At 39.4% G+C, this 22,380-nt stretch overlaps 4 protein-coding genes and 1 long non-coding RNA gene across 8 annotated transcripts; 3 read left to right on the forward strand and 2 right to left on the reverse strand.

Moving 5' to 3' along the window:
• The first annotated feature begins 285 nt into the window (after positions 1-285).
• Positions 286-4,290, forward strand: LOC116921347 (calcium-activated chloride channel regulator 1). The gene is made up of 14 exons (XM_045173253.1): positions 286-574; positions 640-761; positions 840-1,000; positions 1,061-1,226; positions 1,385-1,514; positions 1,613-1,852; positions 1,930-2,484; positions 2,560-2,802; positions 2,877-3,189; positions 3,251-3,385; positions 3,447-3,562; positions 3,697-3,793; positions 3,877-4,079; positions 4,151-4,290. The coding sequence occupies exons 1-14, from the start codon at positions 401-403 to the stop codon at positions 4,265-4,267; spliced, it is 2,772 nt and encodes a 923-aa protein (XP_045029188.1). The 5' UTR covers positions 286-400; the 3' UTR covers positions 4,268-4,290.
• Positions 4,291-8,585: 4,295 nt separating this feature from the next.
• LOC116922020 (calcium-activated chloride channel regulator 1) lies at positions 8,586-13,703 on the forward strand. Its single transcript, XM_032928405.2, has 15 exons — positions 8,586-8,879; positions 8,945-9,075; positions 9,154-9,314; positions 9,375-9,540; positions 9,699-9,828; positions 9,927-10,166; positions 10,248-10,802; positions 10,878-11,120; positions 11,195-11,507; positions 11,569-11,703; positions 11,765-11,880; positions 12,015-12,111; positions 12,195-12,397; positions 12,479-12,575; positions 12,637-13,703. Exons 1-15 carry the CDS (start codon positions 8,706-8,708, stop codon positions 13,638-13,640), a joined length of 3,765 nt encoding a protein of 1,254 aa, XP_032784296.2. The 5' UTR covers positions 8,586-8,705; the 3' UTR covers positions 13,641-13,703.
• A 721-nt stretch (positions 13,704-14,424) lies between these two features.
• Positions 14,425-18,516, reverse strand: LOC116922024 (serine/threonine-protein kinase OSR1). The gene is made up of 17 exons (XM_032928408.2): positions 18,395-18,516; positions 18,270-18,330; positions 18,128-18,196; positions 17,787-17,841; positions 17,511-17,558; positions 16,990-17,102; positions 16,833-16,927; positions 16,596-16,751; positions 16,376-16,541; positions 16,218-16,319; positions 16,029-16,162; positions 15,883-15,968; positions 15,627-15,818; positions 15,350-15,566; positions 15,194-15,285; positions 15,029-15,123; positions 14,425-14,967 (listed from the first exon to the last, which is right to left on the reverse strand). The coding sequence occupies exons 1-17, from the start codon at positions 18,409-18,411 to the stop codon at positions 14,890-14,892; spliced, it is 1,776 nt and encodes a 591-aa protein (XP_032784299.2). The 5' UTR covers positions 18,412-18,516; the 3' UTR covers positions 14,425-14,889.
• Positions 18,121-19,502, forward strand: LOC116922030. The gene is made up of 3 exons (XR_004393794.2): positions 18,121-18,352; positions 18,424-18,853; positions 18,992-19,502. It is a non-coding gene; the product is annotated as an uncharacterized LOC116922030 (long non-coding RNA).
• On the reverse strand, positions 18,866-21,178 carry LOC116922025 (serine-enriched protein). Of its 4 annotated transcripts, none has more exons than XM_032928411.2 (11): positions 21,015-21,178; positions 20,807-20,948; positions 20,648-20,718; positions 20,448-20,583; positions 20,330-20,365; positions 19,973-20,090; positions 19,757-19,914; positions 19,663-19,696; positions 19,504-19,601; positions 19,306-19,444; positions 18,866-19,245 (listed from the first exon to the last, which is right to left on the reverse strand). In XM_032928411.2, the coding sequence occupies exons 2-11, from the start codon at positions 20,942-20,944 to the stop codon at positions 18,980-18,982; spliced, it is 1,194 nt and encodes a 397-aa protein (XP_032784302.1). In that variant the 5' UTR covers positions 20,945-20,948; positions 21,015-21,178; the 3' UTR covers positions 18,866-18,979. The 4 variants fall into 4 exon arrangements, with proteins under 4 accessions (XP_032784302.1, XP_032784300.1, XP_032784303.1 ...); XM_032928409.2 differs by having other exon boundaries at positions 20,807-20,952; positions 21,015-21,177; XM_032928412.2 differs by lacking the exon at positions 20,330-20,365 and having other exon boundaries at positions 20,807-20,952; positions 21,015-21,176.
• Between the last annotated feature and the right edge of the window lie 1,202 nt (positions 21,179-22,380).

Consider the following 22,380-nt stretch of genomic DNA (forward strand, 5'->3'; position numbering starts at 1 on the left):
CCAGAGCATTTCTTCGTCATTTTTCATTATTTACAGAGTTTTACAATAGACTGGGTATATATTGCACGTCATTCCGCAATACGTGACGTGAGCATCGGTACGGTTCATACGCTCCTTCATAAAGAAGCAAACATTCCTGAGTCTTATATTATCGACAGAAAAAAGAGCGCTCTTATCAAGGATTATAAAAGACAACCTACTGATCTTGTAAAATGAAAAACTGTGAAGCGGCTATGAAAAGATGCTGATAAGGTAGTTAAAAGTTGCGCCGTATATGGAGATAACTTCATTTAGAAATTGACTTTCATCAGATTGTGGCAGGAATTCGGTTCAGTTTTTACCTTACACGGCAGAATTAGTGATCGAATTTGTTGCTGGCAGGGTCATACTATTGGTGAACATGAAGATCTGCCCATCGCGAGTGGTAATCTTGAGCGTGTTAATGCTATTCATCGGAAAGGCGAATTTCACTATCGTCTTGGAGAACAATGGATACACAAAAATAGTCGTCGCCATATCTGAGAATGTTCCTCAACCCCCAGACAATGGAGTTGCATTAATAAATGACCTTAAGGTATAACAATAATTGCAAATTTTAGTCACGGCACTGAAAGTTCACGCATATTGTTGATTGTTCAGGCATTGCTGACAGAGACTTCAGCTGTTCTTTTTCAGGCTACGGGTAACAGAGTTTATTTTAAAAACATCGACATTTTGCTTCCGCCTACGTGGACCAAAACCACACCATCATTAACGTCCACGTATAAAGCATCGCATTAACATAGAACTTTAGAAATTTAGAAATCAATTTACGATTCTTGTGCCCATTACGATTTCAGGCATTCTTACCAGTTAGCAGATATCCGTTTAACAAACGAACCTGTAAACTCTGCGTCCGGAAGTTTACCGTACACTTTGCATTCGGGCAAATGTGGCGTGAATGGAAATTTCATTACACTTCCCACTGAATATCTCGAGGATGTAGCTACCAATCTTAAAGGTAGAGGAATCCTCATAAAAATTTGAATTCAAAGACTATAAACATCTTCAATTCAATCAGTTCAAGCCAAGGGATTGGTTCAGCAATGGGCTCAACTTCGCTACGGTGTTTTTGAAGAACACGGCTATCCTAACGATGAACTTTTGCCTTACTTTTATCGCCATCCCAATGGCTACGATGCCGTAACTTCAAGTAATGATACAGAAATAAAAGGCACTCTTGAAAAGTAAGCAATAAATTGAACGTTTTACCTCCGCGTTAAGATTTTTTTTACTGTGACATATTATGATTACACTGCCACATTGACTCGTACAGTAGTGGAATGTAAGATTACTGTATGATTCATTACATCAACCATATTTTTTTAAACATAATGATTGACAGGTTGTCAGGGGGCAATTGTGAAGTTAACGAAAACGGTATCATATCTGATCAAGGTAACTGCCGTTTCGTCCCTACGGCTACTGAACAAACAGCTACTACATCATTGATGAGTTTCCATTGGCTCGATACGGTATCTTAACGTTATTTTATTATTACAAATCGTTTGATAATCAGAAAGAGCAATCGCATTGTTTATACATTTAAAATGCGTTTGCCAATTTATAACAGGTGATTGGGTTTTCGGAAAAGGACAAACATGACAGACGGCCACCGCATCACCAGAATCGTCTGTGTAATTCAAAAAGTAGCGCCGAAGTCATGGCTAATTCACCGGATTTCAATAATGTCCCACCGAATCCTGATCAGGTTACTACGCCTGAATTTCAACTTCGCAAAAATCTAATGCTGCCAGTTGTCTACGTTGCGATGGACACATCTTTTCCCGCGAATCCAAATAATACAAACCAAGTAATTTTTATGAAACTTGTTTGTCCCTTTCAAACATTTAACTTTCTATTTTGTTTTTTATTTACTTTTTAATTTAGCAAGCACAAAATCTTTTGAAGAGGGGCGTGAGAAATTTATTCTTCCTACTCTTTGAATCTTACCCGGAAACCTTGGTGGCATATTCCACATTTGAAAACATCGATTTCGGTCCTGAAGGCTCCTATTTGAAGGAAGAATACCCTCCCAAAAGGATTGCGGATGGATTTTATGATCTAGGCCCAATAGTGGACAATTTAGTTGTGTCTCAAGATGTGGTGTCGCGTGACGTATCGGCGGTTATACGCGACGGCGAAGCACGATTGCGTCAGTACAAAGATACAGGCGGCAGCATTTTGTACCTCGTTACGTCCACCGATTCCGTGACAAATGACACCGTAATAGAAACCGACCTGGCCGAAAGACTCATGCAAAATAACATCAAACTGGTGGTGGCAGAAACCGGATTGAGTGACGGCAAATCGCTGTCGCGTTTCTCCGTTTTATCGCAGGGTGGCTATTACTTCAAACGAACTTGGGATTCGTCGTACTTCACACCAGTCAATAACGAAGTTGACAACATTTTCAAAAACGGTCTCAAAACACAAAGAAGAATAGTAGGTTACTACATCACATAATTGTTTCTCTTCAGAACACAACGTCACGTAATTTTTAATAAATTCTTGGTTTAGATAACGAGTCGAAAAGATTCAATAACAGCCAGTAAGCCATGGAGTGGATCTTTTTCTATCGATGAAACTCTCGGAACAAATACCACCCTTGCTCTATCGTTACCCAAAGAAGGTTCCTTCACAATCACTCTTACTAACCCTAGTGGTGAGGTCGTGACTCTACCCAACGAACCGGAAGTTACAAACTGGAACTACCCCGATTCTACCGTTAGGCTTATTTGGCAGAAATTAGCTGATGATACAGTCAGTTTTTTAAATTCGTTTTTGCCCCATTTTCTGTAAGTCCATAGTTAAGTATAAACTCTTGTGATTGTCAGGTTATCGGACGATGGAGTTACCAAGTGGCCTACGACACCACATCATGCAGTTCATGTGAAACACAGCCCGAAATACATTTACAAATTGGTTCGTCGATCAGAAGCGCAACGTCCCCGGCTTTGCCAACGTTCCAGCCTTGGGTTTCTCTTACGACCAGTTCTGGTTTCGTCGATATCTCCGAGCATCCAGTGGTTATTCAAACCAGATTTGAATACGCTAACAGCAACTTGGGTGGTCTGATCGTGACAGCTGACATCGTTCTAAATTCAGTAGTCAAGGCGTCTATTCCGCTTTTTGATACTGGATTAATCGGTTAGTTCTATGTTAAGTTATTTATTATATCAGTATGCATGATTTAACATATGGATTGCAGTTCCGGACATTTCGAAAGACGGGATTTATTCCGGAATATTCTACCCTGACACCGATGGAAATTACAAAGTGAATCTCTACGCTGTGCATGGTGCTTCTGTTAAAGAAGGTGGTAGACTATTATCTCCCGATCAGAGTAAGTAAATAAAATTAAACTTGATCGGGGGGATTGAAAATGATCGCCTATTATTAATCAGATTCCTATTGCTGTGGATCTTCGTTACCCACCTCGACTTTGAACTATTTTCAGTTCACTGCCAGAGAGGCTATCGCTTTTGAAGTTCGAAATGCTGTGACTGGAACATTTCCGCCGGTAATGATCACAGTTTTGTTTTAGATGAAGTTAAAACGTTTGGCAATCTATTTCGTTGACTTATTGTCCTTTTTAAGCTGCAAAACATTAGGAGGAATTGATAAACGAAATTTTATTTATTTTTTAAACTACAGGAATTTTTACCTATGGTGAGCGATATTAAAGCATCTACCTACGGAATAGATAACAATCTTGTTTACGCCGAATTGAAATGGAGCGTACCATCCAACAGTAAGGAACATAATAATTTCTTCGTTTCTCTTTCATTTACTGAATAGATTTTTCTCCAATTAATTTTGTCCGTTCTCTTAAAGCCATGAGCCAAGTTGTTAAGTACTCGGAAGATTATGAACAACTATTGAACAACTTTGAAGCGGCTCCTGAAGCTACTATTGTTTATGGCTCCTTAAACGAAATTCAAGCCGGAACTGCAATCGCAGTTTACGTTTCTGCTCCCTACACAACAGGAAAGAATGTTTACTTTGTTGTCGAAACAACTGCAACAAACAGCCAGAAAGTATGCTGGATCTCAGTTCTTAAATTACGTTTATAAATGACAGGTTTACTTAACCGCACGTTAACTTTTAGGTATTAAAGTCTCGCTCACACGTCGTCTGGACAGAATCCAACCCTCCTGAGAACGCATTCACACCTCCAGTGCCTACTACCGAAGCACCGTCTACCACGACACAGGATAACAATTAAAGAAATAAAATAAATCTTTTCGCCATAAAGTCTTGTTTGTATGTCCACAGAGAGCACGAGCTCTACCACATCTGCCACTACGGATGAAGAAGCCTTCCTATAGAGCGGGCGTAAAAAGCCAATAGCACGCAGAACTAAACCCGACTCTTAATCAATGTTCTAATTTAGTTTAGTCAATGTTTTAATAACATTTAGTCGTCAAAATTTTAACGTTCGATCTGTGTTTTACCTAGACTTTTTACATGATAAAACGTTAGGATTCTTAGTGAAAGCCGTACTATCGATCAGATTTTTCAGTATCGTCTGATGCATGTCAGACATTGTTTACGGGGAATTCCTTGGATATCTGTCTTTCCTTGTTTTTATTTTCCGTGTCCCCCCATTTAATTTAAAAATAAAACGCGGTTATTTTCCTTTTTATCATCGATTAACGTCAAATGCGAATACACGGAAACATATTTACCTCAATCCGTATTTTGTATGTAAATTACTCAACATTCGCTTTTTTAAGAGCTCATTTTTATATAAGCTCTTACAGAGATGGTATTGGTGCTTCCTCGCAGTGTTCGTATCCTTTTTTCACGAGATACTGTTGCTTAAAAACGTATTTGACGCAAAGAGAAAATCAAAATGACAATCGATCTCGATTATTTTGTTACTAACCATTCATCTCGTCGAATATCAATACAAACCTACGGCTTTATGAGGAAACCTGACAAATTGTTGTATTCCTTCAGTCTTACTGGAGATCTACGGGTCTTTGTTATGTGATGTCATATCGTGAAGTATCTTGTCGTTGGTCATATAACGCCCTAGGCAACACACTTAAATGTGTTACAATATAGATGACATGATTCTATTTTATTAAAAAATTGCACGAGTAATGGGGAAACTAATATTTTATTCGGAACCGTTGTTCAAATTTGGTTTTAACTGGATAGGTTTCAACGAATTCCAATTTTTAAATTCGTGGCTCGAATTTTTTTCGTGAAAATGTCGGGCTTAAAAAATGAGACCGACTTTTTCGCACATTGAATTTTTTCAAAAACACATGTGTAGCTTCAAATGTACATGATGTACATGTATTTAGATTTAAACTTTAACAAGGATCTCGAAAATCGACTTTATTTTTTGTGGGACTAAGTAGTTTTTGAGTTATTATTATATTTTCTCATAAAGTAAGAGTCCCACATGCAAACAAAGTGCATTTTTGTGATGCTCGTTGAATTTTGAATCTAATCATATATAGTTTTCTAAATTTTAGAATATTTTAAAAGAAAATGAAAAAATTCGGGCTTCCGGCTTAATTTTTAAGTCTCAAAATTTGCTAAAAAAATTGACCTCTTGGAATTCGCTAAAATTGCACGCTATGATATAATTTAATGCTGAATGCGGGGAAATTATTAGTTTTCTCATCAAGCCAGCTGTTTTTTAAATAAGTGAGACTGACGCAATCCTGGCGCGCCAGCACTGCCGCTTTGTTTTCTACGTTTATTTTTAAAATTATAAGCCTCACGTTAAAAAGAACTTGCGTATCGTGATTGTGGTTTAATTACGAACTGAAATCATGTATTTTTTACTAAATCTAAAATTTCGAAAAAAATGAAAAAGTGGGAAGGCTATAGAGCAGTAAAACATCCTGCGTTGCGCGTTTTCCACAAATGCGAAAATCTCATTTGTGTCCAAGTTGGTCTGCTGCGGCTGCAGCTTTTTATGGAGAAACCATCTTCTTCACGTTAAAAATTAAGTTTTCATAACTATAATTTAGATTTTCCCCTTTTCTTCCTAGCAGTGGGTACCCTATTCATCTTTTCATTTCCCAATATTTTTTCTAGCTCCAGTTCTATCTACTTTATTTTTATTTTATTTTTGTTTGTAAGTTGCTCGTCTCTTTTAGCCGAAGAATTTCGTTTGCTGCCAGAAATTCGTCTGCTACAAGGAAATGAACAACAAACCATTCACAAACAATAGCTAAATAAAAATAAACCAGATAGAACTAGGACTAGAAAAAAAAATTGAAAAAATGAATAGGGTACCCTCTGCTAGGAAGAAAAGGGGAAAATCTTAATTATATTTATGAAAACTTATTTTTAACACGAAGAAGTTGGTTTCTCCATAAGACGCTGCAGCCGCAGCAGACCAACTTGGACACAAATGAGATTTTCGCATTTGTGGAAAACGTGCAACGTAGGATGTTTTACTGCTCTATAGCCTTCTTATTTTCGTCAAAATCTGCAAAAATCGACCTCTCTTAGAATTCAATAAAAACACACACATTATCCTCAAAATTAAACACTGATTTGTGCTGGAATATTAGTTTTCCCGTTAATTGTGTAGTTTTTTAATAAAACGCAAGCGTTATAGCAAGGTTATGTAAGGTTATAGCGCAAATACCTTTTTAATTGTAATTACTCAAAAAGTAGAAGTCCCACATAAAAACAAATTGAATTTTTCTGATTCTCGTTGAATTTTGAATCTAATCATTTATAGTTTTCTATATTTTAAAGTATTTTAAAAGAAAATGAAAAAAGTCGGGCTTATTTTGTCGGGCTTAATTTTTAAGTCTCAAAATTTGCTCAAAAAATTGACCTCTTAGAACTCGCTAAAATTGTACTTTATGATCAAAATTTAACGTTTAATGCGGTAAAATTATTAGTTTTCTCATCAAACCAGCTGTTTTTGAAATAAATGAGATCAACGCATTGCTGGCGCGCCAGCACTGCTGCTTCGTTTTCTACGTTTATTAAAAAACTATAAGCCTCACGATAAAAAGAACTGGTTCATATTCAAAGTCGTTATTATGTATTAATATCATATCTTTTTCTGTATTAATGTTACTAGTACAATCCATCGGCCATCTTGTACCGAAAACCAATGTTATCATACTCACAAGGCTTATTCTTAAGACCTGAAGGTGACCCACGAACTCGGACTTATTAGTCCAACATATCAAATAGCAGTGATCATTGGTCAGTAAGTGAATAAGGACATTGTTCTTTTGTCGTCGCTTCCTTGTCGTCGTCGTCGTCCTGATAACAGCTGAGACAATTATGTTAGAGACATATATGTTCACAAAGGACTCAACAGGGGAGCAAGAAATGTGGAAGCTTTTAGGTTCGTTCGGGTTCGTTAACTGGCGTGAGTCTACCGATAAGCGAGAGACGCCAATGTTACGTCACCGCTTTGAACAAATATGCAGCTATATGTCATTAAAATATTAGAGTAGCCTAAGACTTTCGCACACAATAACGACAATAGGTGGAACGAAAGTTGTCCTAAAAATATGTTGAACGATACAGTCGATCCTAAACGCCACGTAAAAAGCACAAAGGGGGTCGAATTTGCTTCTATCGAAACCTATATAGTACCTATAGTACACAACCAGCTAGGACAAACCATATCGGGGGTGGCTGTATATGCGACGTATAGTTTCTTCCTGTGCAATTCATGGGACCTGACGTTGCTCTCGGTGTGTTTTTGGACTAGATTGCGTTGACACCTGGCACTTGTGGACTTTGTATCCCTCACGAAAGTTGAACAGATGGCTTAACGTACCTTTGTTTATGGTTAGTAAATGAGCTCAACATTTCTATACTACCCAGATATGTCGAAACTAATTTATTGCGTCGAACTTTTTGCAAGCGGTGGCCGACCAACCAACAGTACATGTGTCCGCTTTTTTTGTTTGAAAAATGTGGATAATTCGATATTTTCTTAAATTACTGATTGACTTTCTTCATGTCACAAATTTCCTGTAGGTTTTACACACAAAAAAACTCATATAGTTTCCTTCTGCTAGGGAACTTTGGACGCCAAACGATTCCAAAACATACAATAGGATTCTGTATAGGTGTAAATAAAAAAAAAATAAAGAGACTTTTAGTTTTTTTTTATCAACCCCAACGATGACTCAACTAGAAATTGTCAACAACAGCTATGATACCGTAACAAGCCTTCAACTTGCTATCGGGCATTGTTTGAACGTAGTAAGCTATTGTCCTACATTACGAGCCATCGTCCTGTTTCAAGAATATCTTCCCAGAGCATTTCTTCGTCATTTTTCATTATTTACAGAGTTTTACAATAGACTGGGTATATATTGCACGTCATTCCGCAATACGTGACGTGAGCATCGGTACGGTTCATACGCTCCTTCATAAAGAAGCAAACATTCCTGAGTCTTATATTATCGACAGAAAAAAGAGCGCTCTTATCAAGGATTATAAAAGACAACCTACTGATCTTGTAAAATGAAAAGCTGTGAAGCGGCTATGAAAAGATGCTGATAAGGTAGTCAAAAGTTGCGCCGTATATGGAGATAACTTCATTTAGAAATTGACTTTCATCAGATTGTGGCAGGAATTCGGTTCAGTTTTTACCTTATACGGCAGAATTAGTGATCGAATTTGTTGCTGGCAGGGCCATACTATTGGTGAACATGAAGATCTGCCCATCGCGAGTGGTAATCTTGAGCGTGTTAATGCTATTCATCGGAAAGGCAAATTTCACTATCGTCTTGGAGAACAATGGATACACTAAAATAGTCGTCGCCATATCTGAGAATGTTCCTCAACCCCCCGACAATGGAGTTGCATTGATAAATGACCTTAAGGTATAACAATAATTGCAAATTTTAGTCACGGCACTGAAAGTTCACGCATATTGTTGATTGTTCAGGCATTGCTGACAGAGACTTCAGCTGTTCTTTTTCAGGCTACGGGTAACAGAGTTTATTTTAAAAACATCGACATTTTGCTTCCGCCTACGTGGACCAAAACCACACCATCCACACCATCATTAACGTCCACGTACAAAGCATCGCATTAACATAGAACTTTAGAAATTTAGAAATCAATTTACGATTCTTGTGCTCATTACGATTTCAGGCATTCTTACCAGTTAGCAGATATCCGTTTAACAAACGAACCTGTAAACTCTGCGTCCGGAAGTTTACCGTACACTTTGCATTCGGGCAAATGTGGCGTGAATGGAAATTTCATTACACTTCCCACTGAATATCTCGAGGATGTAGCTACCAATCTTAAAGGTAGAGGAATCCTCATAAAAATTTGAATTCAAAGACTATAAACATCTTCAATTCAATCAGTTCAAGCCAAGGGATTGGTTCAGCAATGGGCTCAACTTCGCTACGGCGTTTTTGAAGAACACGGCTATCCTAACGATGAACTTTTGCCTTACTTTTATCGCCATCCCAATGGCTACGATGCCGTAACTTCAAGTAATGATACAGAAATAAAAGGCACTCTTGAAAAGTAAGCAATAAATTGAACGTTTTACCTCCGCGTTAAGATTTTTTTTACTGTGACATATTATGATTACACTGCCACATTGACTCGTACAGTAGTGGAATGTAAGATTACTGTATGATTCATTACATCAACCATATTTTTTTAAACATAATGATTGACAGGTTGTCAGGGGGCAATTGTGAAGTTAACGAAAACGGTATCATATCTGATCAAGGTAACTGCCGTTTCGTCCCTACGGCTACTGAACAAACAGCTACTACATCATTGATGAGTTTCCATTGGCTCGATACGGTATCTTAACGTTATTTTATTATTACAAATCGTTTGATAATCAGAAAGAGCAATCGCATTGTTTATAGATTTAAAATGTGTTTGCCAATTTATAACAGGTGATTGGGTTTTCGGAAAAGGACAAACATGACAGACGGCCCCCGCATCGCCAGAATCGTCTGTGTAATTCAAAAAGTAGCGCCGAAGTCATGGCTAATTCACCGGATTTCAATAATGTCCCACCGAATCCTGGTCAGGTTACTACGCCTGAATTTCAACTTCTCAAAAATCTAATGCTGCCAGTTGTCTACGTTGCGATGGACACATCTTTTCCCGCGAATCCAAATAATACAAACTCAGTAATTTTTATGAAACTTGTTTGTCCCTTTCAAACATTTCACTTTCTATTTTGTTTTTTTTTTATTTACTTTTTACTTTAGCAAGCACAAAATCTTTGGAAGAGGGGCGTGAAAAATTTATTCTTCCTACTCGTTGAATCTTACCCGGAAACCTTGGTGGCATATTCCACATTTGAAAACATCGATTTCGGTCCTGAAGGCTCCTATTTGAAGGAAAAATACCCTCTCAAAAGGATTGCGGATGGATATTATGATCTAATCGCAATAGTGGACAATTTAGTTGTGTCTCAAGATGTGCTGTCGCGTGACGTATCGGCGGTTATACGCGACGGCGAAGCACGATTACGTCAGTACAAAGATACAGGCGGCAGCATTTTGTACCTCGTTACGTCCACCGATTCCGTGACAAATGACACCGTAATAGAAACCGACCTGGCCGAAAGACTCATGCAAAATAACATCAAACTGGTGGTAGCAGAAACCGGATTGAGTGACGGCAAATCGCTATCGCGTTTCTCCGTTTTATCGCAGGGTGGCTATTACTTCAAACCAACTTGGGATTCGTCGTACTTCACACCAGTCAATAACGAAGTTGACAACATTTTCAAAAACGGTCTCAAAACACAAAGAAGAATAGTAGGTTACTACATCACATAATTGCTTCTCTTCAGAACACAACGTCACGTAATTTTTAATAAATTCTTGGTTTAGATAACGAGTCGAAAAGATTCAATAACCACCAGTACGCCATGTAGTGGATCTTTTTCTATCGATGAAACTCTCGGAACAAATACCACCCTTGCTCTATCGTTACCCAAAGAAGGTTCCTTCACAATCACTCTTACTAACCCTAGTGGTGAGGTCGTGACTCTACCCAACGAACCGGAAGTTACAAACTGGAACTACCCCGATTCTACCGTTAGGCTTATTTGGCAGAAATTAGCTGATGATACAGTCAGTTTTTTAAATTCGTTTTTGCCCCATTTTCTGTAAGTCCATAGTTGAGTATAAACTCTTGTGATTGTCAGGTTATCGGACGATGGAGTTATCAAGTGGCCTACGACACCACATCATGCAGCTCGTGTGAGACACAGCCAGAAATACATTTACAAATTGGTTCGTCGATCAGAAGCGCAACGTCCCCGGCTTTGCCAACGTTCCAGCCTTGGGTTTCCCTTACGACCAGTTCTGGTTTCGTCGATATCTCCGAGCATCCAGCGGTTATTCAAACCAGATTTGAATACGCTAACAGCAACTTGGGTGGTCTGATCGTGACAGCTGACGTCATTCTAAATTCAGTAGTCAAGGCGTCTATTCCGCTTTTTGATACTGGATTAATCGGTTAGTACTACGTTAAGTTATTCATTATATCAGTATGCATGATTTAACATATGGATTGCAGATCCGGACATTTCGAAAGACGGGATTTATTCCGGAATATTCTACCCTGACACCGATGGAAATTACAAAGTGAATCTCTACGCTGTGCATGGTGCTTCTGTTAAAGAAGGTGGTAGACTATTATCTCCCGATCAGAGTAAGTAAATAAAATTAAACTTGATCGGGGGGATTGAAAATGATCGCTTATTATTAATCAGATTCCTATTGCTGTGGATCTTCGTTACCCACCTCGACTTTGAACTATTTTCAGTTCACTGCCAGAGAGGCTATCGCTTTTGAAGTTCGAAATGCTGTGACTGGAACATTTCCGCCGGTAATGATCACAGTTTTGTTTTAGATGAAGTTAAAACGTTTGGCAATCTATTTCGTTGACTTGTTGTCCTTTTTAAGCTGCAAAACATTAGGAGGAATTGATAAACGAAATTTTATTTATTTTTTAAACTACAGGAATTTTTACCTATGGTGAGCGATATTAAAGCATCTACCTACGGAATTGATAACAATCTTGTTTACGCCGAATTGAAATGGAGCGTACCATCCAACAGTAAGGAACATAATAATTTCTTCGTTTCTCTTTCATTTACTGAATAGATTTTTCTCCAATTAATTTTGCCCGTTCACTTAAAGCCATGAGCCAAGTTGTCAAGTACTCGGAAGATTATGAACAACTATTGAACAACTTTGAAGCGGCTCTTGTAGCTACTATTGTTTATGGCTCCTTAAACGATATTCAAGCCGGAACTGCCATCGCAGTTTACGTTTCTGCTCCCTACACGACAGGAAAGAGTGTTTACTTTGTTGTCGAAACAACTGCAACAAACAGCCAGAAAGTATGGTGGATCTCAGTTCTTAAATTACGTTTAAAAACTGACAGGTTTACTTAAACGCACGTTAACTTTTATGTATTAAAGTCTCGCTCACACGTCGTCTGGACAGAATCCAACCCTCCTGAGAACGCATTCACAACTCCAGGGCCTACTACCGAAGCACCGTCTACCACGACACAGGGTAATAATTAAAGAAATAAAATAAATCTTTTCGCCATAAAGTCTTGTTTGTATGTCCACAGAGAGCACGAGTTCTACCACATCTGCCACTACTTCTACGACCGAGTCTCCCATCATCACATCAACTTCTACGGCGGATTCTTCAATCGATAGTTCTACTACGCAAATGTCCTCTACGACTGAAGTTTTAACCAGTATCGCATCAAGCGAACCAACGTCGTCTGACTCACCAACTCCCACAGATACCACAAGCTCAACTGTGTCCACCTCAACCACAGGCTCAACCGCTTCAACTTCTACCACGCTCGATTCAACTACTATCTCTTCTTCCACATCTGCCGCCACCACCACTTCCACGACAACCGCTTCCACGACAACCGCTTCTACGACAACCGCTTCTACGACAACCGCTTCCACGACAACCGCTTCTACGACAACCGCTTCCACGACAACCGCTTCTACGACAACCCCTTCTACAACTGAAAGCGTAACTACACCATCAACTGCAACAACATCCGCCACGACACCTATGTCTAGCACCACTACTGAATCCCCTGCCAGCTCTACCACAGACTCAACAATTTCAACTCTTTCCACTACAACCGCTTCTACGGCAACTGATTCCACAACTGAAAGTGTTAGTGTTTCATCAACTTTAGACACAACTGATTCTACCATTAGCGTCACATCAACTGAGGTTCCGGGCGGAGGCGGAGACGGAGATGGGCTGACTTCGGCGGAAATTGGCTACATTGTTGGCGGAGTAGTTGGAGGAATTGTAGTTATTGGTGCCATTACTGGTGGCGTCATATTATACAAGAAGAAGCACGGTGGGGGCGGTGGTTCAATGCCTCCATCCACCTCTAACAACGGGAGAAGTGGCCCGTCAGAACGGGCGGGATTTTCAAACACTCCGTATCCGCCTTCTACGCCGTATACATACAATACAACTCCTGCGAATGCAAATAATGGACGTCAAGTGGAAAGCTTCGAACCAGCTGCACAAAATAACGATAGGCTTGGTATTACTTTTGAGGATGAAGATATGTGTATGACGGCAATGTAAAACTTTTAAGCTGATCTTATAATCATCAAATCATCTACATTAAATAAAACCGTCAACGGAAAATCGTTTAAGCACATGTTTCTTTCCTCTTAACGTGTTGATATTTGTATTCATTTAATTATTGTATACTATAATTGCGAAGAGAACTCGTGGCTGCGTCTCTTTGTCCAACACAGTAATCTACCGTTGAAATGTAGCCATTGCACTGTGGACATGAACATGACGACATATTGATAACTTATCTCGGATAGCCCATGAACAATTAACGTTGGTTTTTGATCGGTTAATCTTAGCCCAAATCCCACATCTTTTCTGGATGTGCAAAGAAAACGTCATCTTCTATTTTTTAAGGGTAGACAAAGGAATGTGGTACAAAGATGCGATACAGCACCACGTTCGATACAACAATATCACTGTCAACACGGGATATTGGCCATACACAGAGTTGTCAACGGCTTTTATTCCCTATTAAAGACTTTGAAAGACAAAAGAGTTTAAATGCTTATTGTGAAACGATGTTGAATGCAAGATGTAATTAAAAGAAGCGTCAAGCTAGGAGCGCAACATGCCAATGAAACAGATTACGAGGGAAAGTTTGCTACGTGCACGGCGATAATGAATCGTAATGCAAAGATAGCCAAGTTCTAACGACATTCCTGCTTCATTTTGACAGCGTATTAAATCTCCGAAAGGAAAGAATTCAAAATTTTTAAGGATGAAGAGAAACGCGTAAAACGTTGGTGGATCGATGGAGATATGTTTGATATTGATAGCAAATTTGAGGTTTTAGTGTACTAGCCTTTGTATTGAATGCATTGAAATTACACATCTTAAGATAAGTTCGATGCAGTTGCACGCCTGTTGTGTCAGGTCACGGGCAAGCCGGGTATTGAGTAAATGCGTGCGCAGAACAGCAATTGTTGAAGCGCCTCTTCTTGTTCGATCTAGACAAACTGGCAATTCGTTGAAATGAACAACAGGAAAGCAGTGCACGAAATTAGGGGTAGGGTGGGCAAGTCAACGTCACAATGTCATTAAAATGGATCATCATATACAAGCTATTGTTGCACAAACGTCAGACGGCATGTTATAGGATGCAAAAACAGGAAAAAAAATGCCTTCAACCTAAATTCTTCCACCAGAAGGCTTCCCAAAAGACCAAAATGATGACTACTCTTGGGGAATTGTTAAATTAAAAAGTATAATAAGCACTCAAAATCGGCAGTAGCAGGCAAACAAATGGGCTAATTCATTCAGCGATGGAAAGCTGAGCGAATCCAACTAGCGTTCTGTCATCCGGTACCTCGTTTCCAACGCATCCTGAACTCTGTGCAAAGAATAAAAAGGTGCCTTGATGAAATTAGACTTAAAGGCAACACTATTCTTACCAAACCAAATGTCACACTCGTCGTAATCGGAAGCCCATCAAGGATCTTTTGAAGGTTGGCTGCAATGACAACCAAATCCCGGCCATCTACAAGTCCTGTTAAATCAATTCAATTACCAATGAACTGATTTAAAATTAAATAAACAAACGCAATAACTCTGAATACCTGCAGCAACGAGTTCTGAAGCAATTCCATCAGCTGAGTCACGTCCAACGGAAAATTCAAATCTGATGTCGTTAAGCTCTCGTTTTGCATTTCTATGCCACGAAATTGCAACTCAGTTACGCCATGAAAACAACTATCAAATCTCAACACACTAACCTCATTCTTAAAACTAAATTAATAGGGTCAAGTTCGCCAACAAGAGCCGCTTGAGACTGCGTCGGCAACGGTTCGGGGGCGAACGGTGGAGCAGCTGGTAAAGGCCGATGTCCAGCATCCTCAGGTTCACTAATGGCACTTGCGCAGCTGCTTGTGCTACTGCCGGATAAATGTGTGTCGGAAGCTCTAGAATCACTTTGCTGTTGCTGAGACAGCTCTAATAGAGGTCACTACAGTTAGCCTAAAATCCATGCTGTTGTATTCGATTTAACTTTACCCTTTTGAATCAGAGGGTTTGGAGGTTTCTCTGATTGTCCCTCATCGTCCGAATCGTCGTTCGAGTGTGCTTCATCTTCCGAGTCCGAAGACCAGATCCAGTCACCCGCTTCAGTTCGGTGCAATCGTCCAGACGCCCCGGGGGCCTTTCGGTAGCTACGAGTCTTCTGAGACCGTGCCTCTAAAGATGGAGCTATCAAATATATGAGCAGTCACGTATTGGTGTTAAACTTGCAAAACAAAAAGATAGGAATCACCTTGGGCAATCAGGGTTTGTACCAAATACCTCCTGTCCTTGGCCTTTTTCAGGAAAGGATGCTTGAGCAATTCAGTGGCAGTAGGCCTACACCCAAACCGATGTATAAGTAACCTTAGTGTTTTATATGGCAGTTCTAATAATCACCGTTTGGTGGGATCTTTTTGAAGGCAATCAACAATGAGTTTTCTAAAACTTTTTCCATAAGCTCGGTACTGATCACGCTCTTCTGTGCCCGTTTCTAGGCAAGGAGGATCATTTTGCAAGGTCAGTAGTAATACCTAATATCAGGAATGTATTGACATCTATTAAAATTTTCGTAGTGAAGTAAAATACCTTCATAGGAGGATAACGGTGGTAGGGCGCAGTACCCGTGGCTAGTTCAATAGCGGTGATGCCTAAGGACCAGATGTCGGCTTTAAAGTCATAACCCGTGACCTAAAATAGCATTTCTAAATTCAGAACAAGTACTGTATGAATATTTTATTGTTTACTTGTTCCATAACTTCTGGTGCCATCCAGCAAGGTGTTCCAACAAAAGTATGTCTTGACTTTTGCCTACTCAGGTCTCCACCGGTTGCCAGCCATGACGAAACTCCAAAATCAGCAATTTGAATTGTACCATCTTCTCCCAGCAGAATGTTTCCAGCCTTAATGTCCCTGTAAGTTGAGTTCCATAACATCTGGGCGGTTTTATAGGTTCAGAAAACGTACCTGTGTATCTGGCCATTATTGTGAAAGTATTCCAGTCCTTTGAGAACTTCTCTTAGTACTGTTGCAATAGTCGCTTCATCAAAAACACCGTGACGGCAATCAGTCGCTTTCATTCTATGCTTAATTATGTCAAGCAAGGAACCTCCCGAGAGAAGCCTAAGAAAATGAAACTGTTTACTACATCTCAAGCAATTAAATTTTAAAAAATTATAAATAAATAGGAAAGAATTAACTCACCTGAGGATAAGCCATAGTTCTTCCCCAACAACGAAGGATGTAAAATATGTAACAACATTTTCATGATGGCATGAAGACATAGCCTGAATTTCTTTCTACGTAAAATGAAGGATAGTTATCGGTCATCTTTATGTCAGTTAAATATGATGAGATTTACTAGGAGCTCTTCCATGCTGGTATTCCATTTTTCCAGATTTATTCGTTTTATGGCACATTTTTCATTGCGAGGCTTGCAAAAGGCAGAATGTACAACAGCTGTAGCCCCGACACCTACAACAAGATTTCTTATCAGTTCTATACCAAGGGTGATTACAAGGGTGATTGTTTAGATAAAGTTTACAGTTGAGTGAGTGAACAATTAATAATGTTAAATTAAAGCTAAGATTTAGATCAAATGCTTAGACAACTAGGAATATAGGTTAAGAACCAGATTTTGATGAAGTGACCTAGTCATTGCTGCCACTGTTTTGACACTTGAGATCAGCTTGTTTTTAATGGAGATTGAGAACTGAATTAATTTAAAAACTAGATTTCAAAAAAGAGCTTAATTTTAGAACACGACACTATTTTTTATTACGAAATAAAACAGAGTTTTAAGGAACGCTCTTGTTAACAACCAAGTTTTCTACCGTAAGACAAAAAGATCCCCTAAATTTACGATAAGGAAAAAATGCTCACCAATAACTTCGGCCAAGACGTAGTCATCTTTGGAATTTGGCCAGCCAACTGACGTTAAATTTTGTGAATTATTTTCCGCCATGAAAATCCAAGGAACGTTCCAATATATGTGTTTATTTGTGATGATTTATGCTTAAACAGTAATGGCAATGTACTTGTGGAGCATCTAAGCGAAACTTTAGTTGGGTTGGGTGTAGGCGCCGATTCTCACAAAACTGTTCTATCTTCTTGCTGACCAGTTTATCGTTGTCACCGATAACCCACAGTTTATCTTACCTTTTTTCGTTGAGTTTGTGCAACCGTTTTCCAGATCAGCTCGGAGTTCTTCGCTCTGAACCCAATAAACGAATTACCACTGTAATCTAATTCACTGTCGAAGCTAACAAAAACTAACACGGTGCTTCTACAGGGACTTTAGAACGACACGCATGCTTGCGACGAACTGACCAAGACTTTTGAGTCATTTGTCCCACTTTCTGTTCACTGCCCTGCCCTCTTTCCAAATTTATACGTCAAACAGATAGGAAAGGTAAATTAGTGGGATCTGTAGAATAAATAACCAAGTGGTCGCCGAAGGCTGCGTCAAGGTGAATGAGAACACGAGGTTATTTCGTTACCTGAAAGGACGGAAGAGGGTCATTAAAGCGCTGTTCGTACTCAGTTTGTGAATTTCGGCGTCGAAAAACCTAAGCAAACAATCCCGACGTTCGTCAATAAGCCCTCCAAGATAATAATTCGGCCAACAGTTTAAATAAATACCTCCAGCGATGTTGACGTCACCGACGACGATGGCATCGTGGGAATATCCAACGTGAATTTTCTGCAGTTCAAGAGCCTCTTGTGTAATGGCAAATAACCAACAACTAGATGCTAATAAATCTTACCTTTTATAACTATTCATTTTAAAATCTAGAGCTGACGTAGAAGACAGCCGTTCATCACACAGTTATAAAACACACTGTTATGTGGGATTTACGAACCTTATAGTCCCGTCACCTGATTTGACTAGCCCGATAGATCCATCTTTCATGTTGATTCAACCCACTATGTTGTCGTCTGCTCGAGAATGGAATTAATTATTTGTGTACGCTGATATTTTAAACAGTTTTCCGTTTGCCTTTCCAGGTCACGCGAAATTTCCTACACCTGTAGCATCATTAACTACGCTGCTAGGACTTCAAGGTGTTTCTCTGAAACTTCAGGGGATTTTTTTGGCCTGACCTCCATGGAGACGAGACGCCACGCGCCATGATTTTCCTTCTCAAATGATCACCATTGTCTTTAACTGAATATTAAACTGATTGACCTAACGTGATCGACAGGACAGCGCGTGAATTTTAATCGTACGTCCGCCATAAATTAAATAACGTATACTTACGTATTGACTCGGATACAAGGATACATTGAAAGAATAATTAGATTGTTTTTGACGAAATACAAAACAACAAGGTTAACAAAACAATTATAATTTAATTGGAAAGGCGACCCAAGGGTGAACCGCGACTTCCATCGGAACTCAAACGAGGACTAGACTCAATTTCGGAGGAGGCGCTTTCACTGTTGAGCGTCGTCGACGATCCGTATGGGTCAAGTGACGATTGGACCGACATTGAACGAGCATGAGAACGCCGTCTGCCTCCACGTTGTGGTGTTGGTGACAGCTTGGCTGGATCTACACAAGTGGGATCAGCCTGATAAGCTAACGCGTTCATGATTAGGTGATCCGGTACCAATCCTATAGGAACGTAATGGAAATCGTTGGTTCAATCAACGACATTCGCTGAATGGTTTGTACCTAATGGATGGATTTCCCGCATCAATACATTGGCTGGAATTTGATGGAATCGAATGAATTCTAAAAAGTTTGAGAGTGTCTCTTTGAGGCTGATGTTGGGATTGCTGTCGCAGTATTTCTTCGACCACATTAATGCAGCCTATGTGGTTCACTGTATCGTATGAGTAATCTATAATAAATTTCCATAAAATTTTAAACCTGGAATTTTGTGAATTCATCCGCTTTGAGTTCGTCTCGACAGAGTACTAGACGAACGACGTGTTGCGGCAACAAAGTGAACGATCCCAGATTCAATACTAAGAACCGAAATGGAAAATTTAGCATGGATTAATACAGACAAGATGTAAATTTCATGACCTTCATTCCCATGTTCGTCGACAAATTCTAATACCTTTAAGGAAAAATATTTAATAGCTAATGGGAAAAACCATTGTGCAAGCAGAATACGCACCTTTTGGACTAGAGATTTAGTGCATTTGTATTGTATATAGCGTTCGGCTGAGGCCAAAAGAGCGCAAACAGTATCAACATTGATACAACATTGCACGAAACCTACACAGGAACGTCGGAGTTCATCAAGTCCATAATAATCAGCCGCATTCATTACACCTACAGTCGTAAAATTCAGTTTAAATTATCAACGTACAATGAATTGTTTCCGAAATACCTAGCAATGTTCTAGGCTGTAGGGTCACGCAACCGGTGTGAATGTATTCAATGAGTTGCCGGAAAACGTCAGGCTCAAATTCTTCGGCAATTAGCGTTTGATGGGTATGCGTAGCGGGCTAAAAAAAATAATAAAGAAACAATCGGGTTAATTAAGCAAAACGGGACAACTTAGCGAATGAATGCGGAGAGGTTTCAAGAAACATGTAACCGGCTAAAAATAATTTTGAAAAAAAAAAAAGAACTACGGTGATGTGAATGGACAGTTGTGACAGTGTGTTTTAAAGCGCCAAATTCTTTGCGAATGGATATTGTGCTGAGGATTTGCGGGACGAACTATTTATACACCACAGCATACCTCGTGAATGGAAGCTAATTGTTGGGTATATCCTCTCTGTAACGTAACATTTTGAATATTTCGAGAGTGCAACAGGGACCGATTAGAAGTGTCCTAGTAGAATCGTAAAAGCATATACCTTTTCCGTTGGATTTTGTAAATTTAGTAGAGGTTCGCTACTCCGTTTGAGAAACAATCGCAATTTGTTTGGCCCCGTGCTCGGTTCTTTTTTCCGTTGAGGACTTGGCGTGGTGTATAGCATTTTTTGAAACACTCTAAAAAATAAATAAACAAGTGATACATCCATCCTATTTTTGTCTTTTGAACGATAATAGCTACCTGCTCCTAGCGGCCAAGACGGCCTTAACAGCACAGACTGGCTCGCGAGTGTCACCGACTAAAAACGTCACCTTGTATTCATTTATTTTACACCACAGAAATATTTGCTGAAATTACAACTTTGAATATGAAATATAAATATGCGTAAGTTAATCGTACATCACACAGTTCAGGCATGGAGGCCAAAAATTTTAAATCTTCTGCTAATCCGCTCTTGTTTTCAAAGACGCTTAAATCAGCTTCGTCGCCGAGCCCGGTGGTCATGACCGAAAGACCACCGAGAGCCGTTTCAGCCATGATTCTAACTGGTTGATTAATATCCAAAGTCGTTAGAACTTGAAAAAAGAAAATAAAGTTGTCAACTCACCTTCTTACTGGCTAGTTTTACGTGACGAAAAAAAAAAACGGAAAACAAAACAAGAAAAAAAACACGTAGAAAAACAAGCACTAAATCGATCAATGTCTTTAGTGTAGGAGAAACGTCGACTGAGTCGCAGACTCAAAGGTCGACACTGCGTATCAGAGTATTGATCGCGTTTCTCGCGCAATCGCTGCTCTCTCTCTCTTCTGTTCTTTTCCCCTTATACGCCATTATCAGCGCTAAGCAATCGGAGACTATCGTCTATCGTTTACCCGTTTTTTTTATGTTTCTTAAAGAGAACGACAGTCATCCAAAGAATTAAAACGAATGAGGTAATCACCGTGCCATGACGGTTGAAAAATGTAGTCAAGCCAAACGAAATTAAAGGTATAGGCTATGATGTGAATTCGTTAGCTCTGCAAGATCGAACTATTCAACAAGTTTCTATTTGTTGCTTTCTAGTAAACCTTCATGTTTACCACACACAAAAAAATTGCGTGATTTCCAAGGGAATTGGATTTTTTTGTTTTGTTTTGTTTGATGCAATTGTTTTTTGGAGATATTGCATGAATATGAAAGTGATCAGGATTATGCTTCCTTGTTTTGCAAGGTCGACATATTAAAGATAACAATCCTGGCCTTGTCATGCACGTATAAATATTAAGACATGTTTGCTTTATGTCTGACTAAGTACATCGCGTTACTTTCTATGACGTCACACCAGTCACACGGGGAAACAAGTTGTGCCAGTGCATCTGTCGGTATTGGCTATGGAAGCACAAACATTCGATCGAGCTTAAAAATAAGTTTTGGCATTTTCCCCGTTAAGTAAAATTGGGAACTTCCCAATGAATCAGCCTTGAGGCAGTTGCCAGCAACCTTCGACTCTCTCTCGTTAATTAAAACCTAACTGAAATGAATCGGTCGGAAAACAAGAGCGTAGTATTGAATGATATCCTTTATTCTCTATTGAAAGTGGGCTAGAACGATGGAAGAAAGGACAATTCGGCAGGAAAAAAACGATGTCAGTGAGCAACACATAACAAATGGAGATGGAGATCAGCATAAAAAACGGCTGCAACATGACAGCTAGTATAGATAAGGATAATACTGGGACCGATGTTAGGTGCTGATCCATCATGTGTCACGTCATTTTATTGGACAGACGAGACGACTGTAGTACGATAGCCGGATGAGCTATACTGTAGCGATAAGACGTGCTGAAATTACGTCTGGCTATCGAATCGGCAGCGTTTTCCAACCCTTCCATCGTCTTCTTGACGAATACGTGCTGGGCAGCAGCTACAACGGTACCCAAGGCGAAACAGTTGGCTGCAAACTATTAGAGAATGTAAATGTTGAAATTACACAG

Source organism: Daphnia magna, linkage group LG4, assembly GCF_020631705.1.
Source record: "Daphnia magna isolate NIES linkage group LG4, ASM2063170v1.1, whole genome shotgun sequence".
Taxonomy (NCBI): Eukaryota; Metazoa; Arthropoda; class Branchiopoda; order Diplostraca; family Daphniidae; genus Daphnia; species Daphnia magna.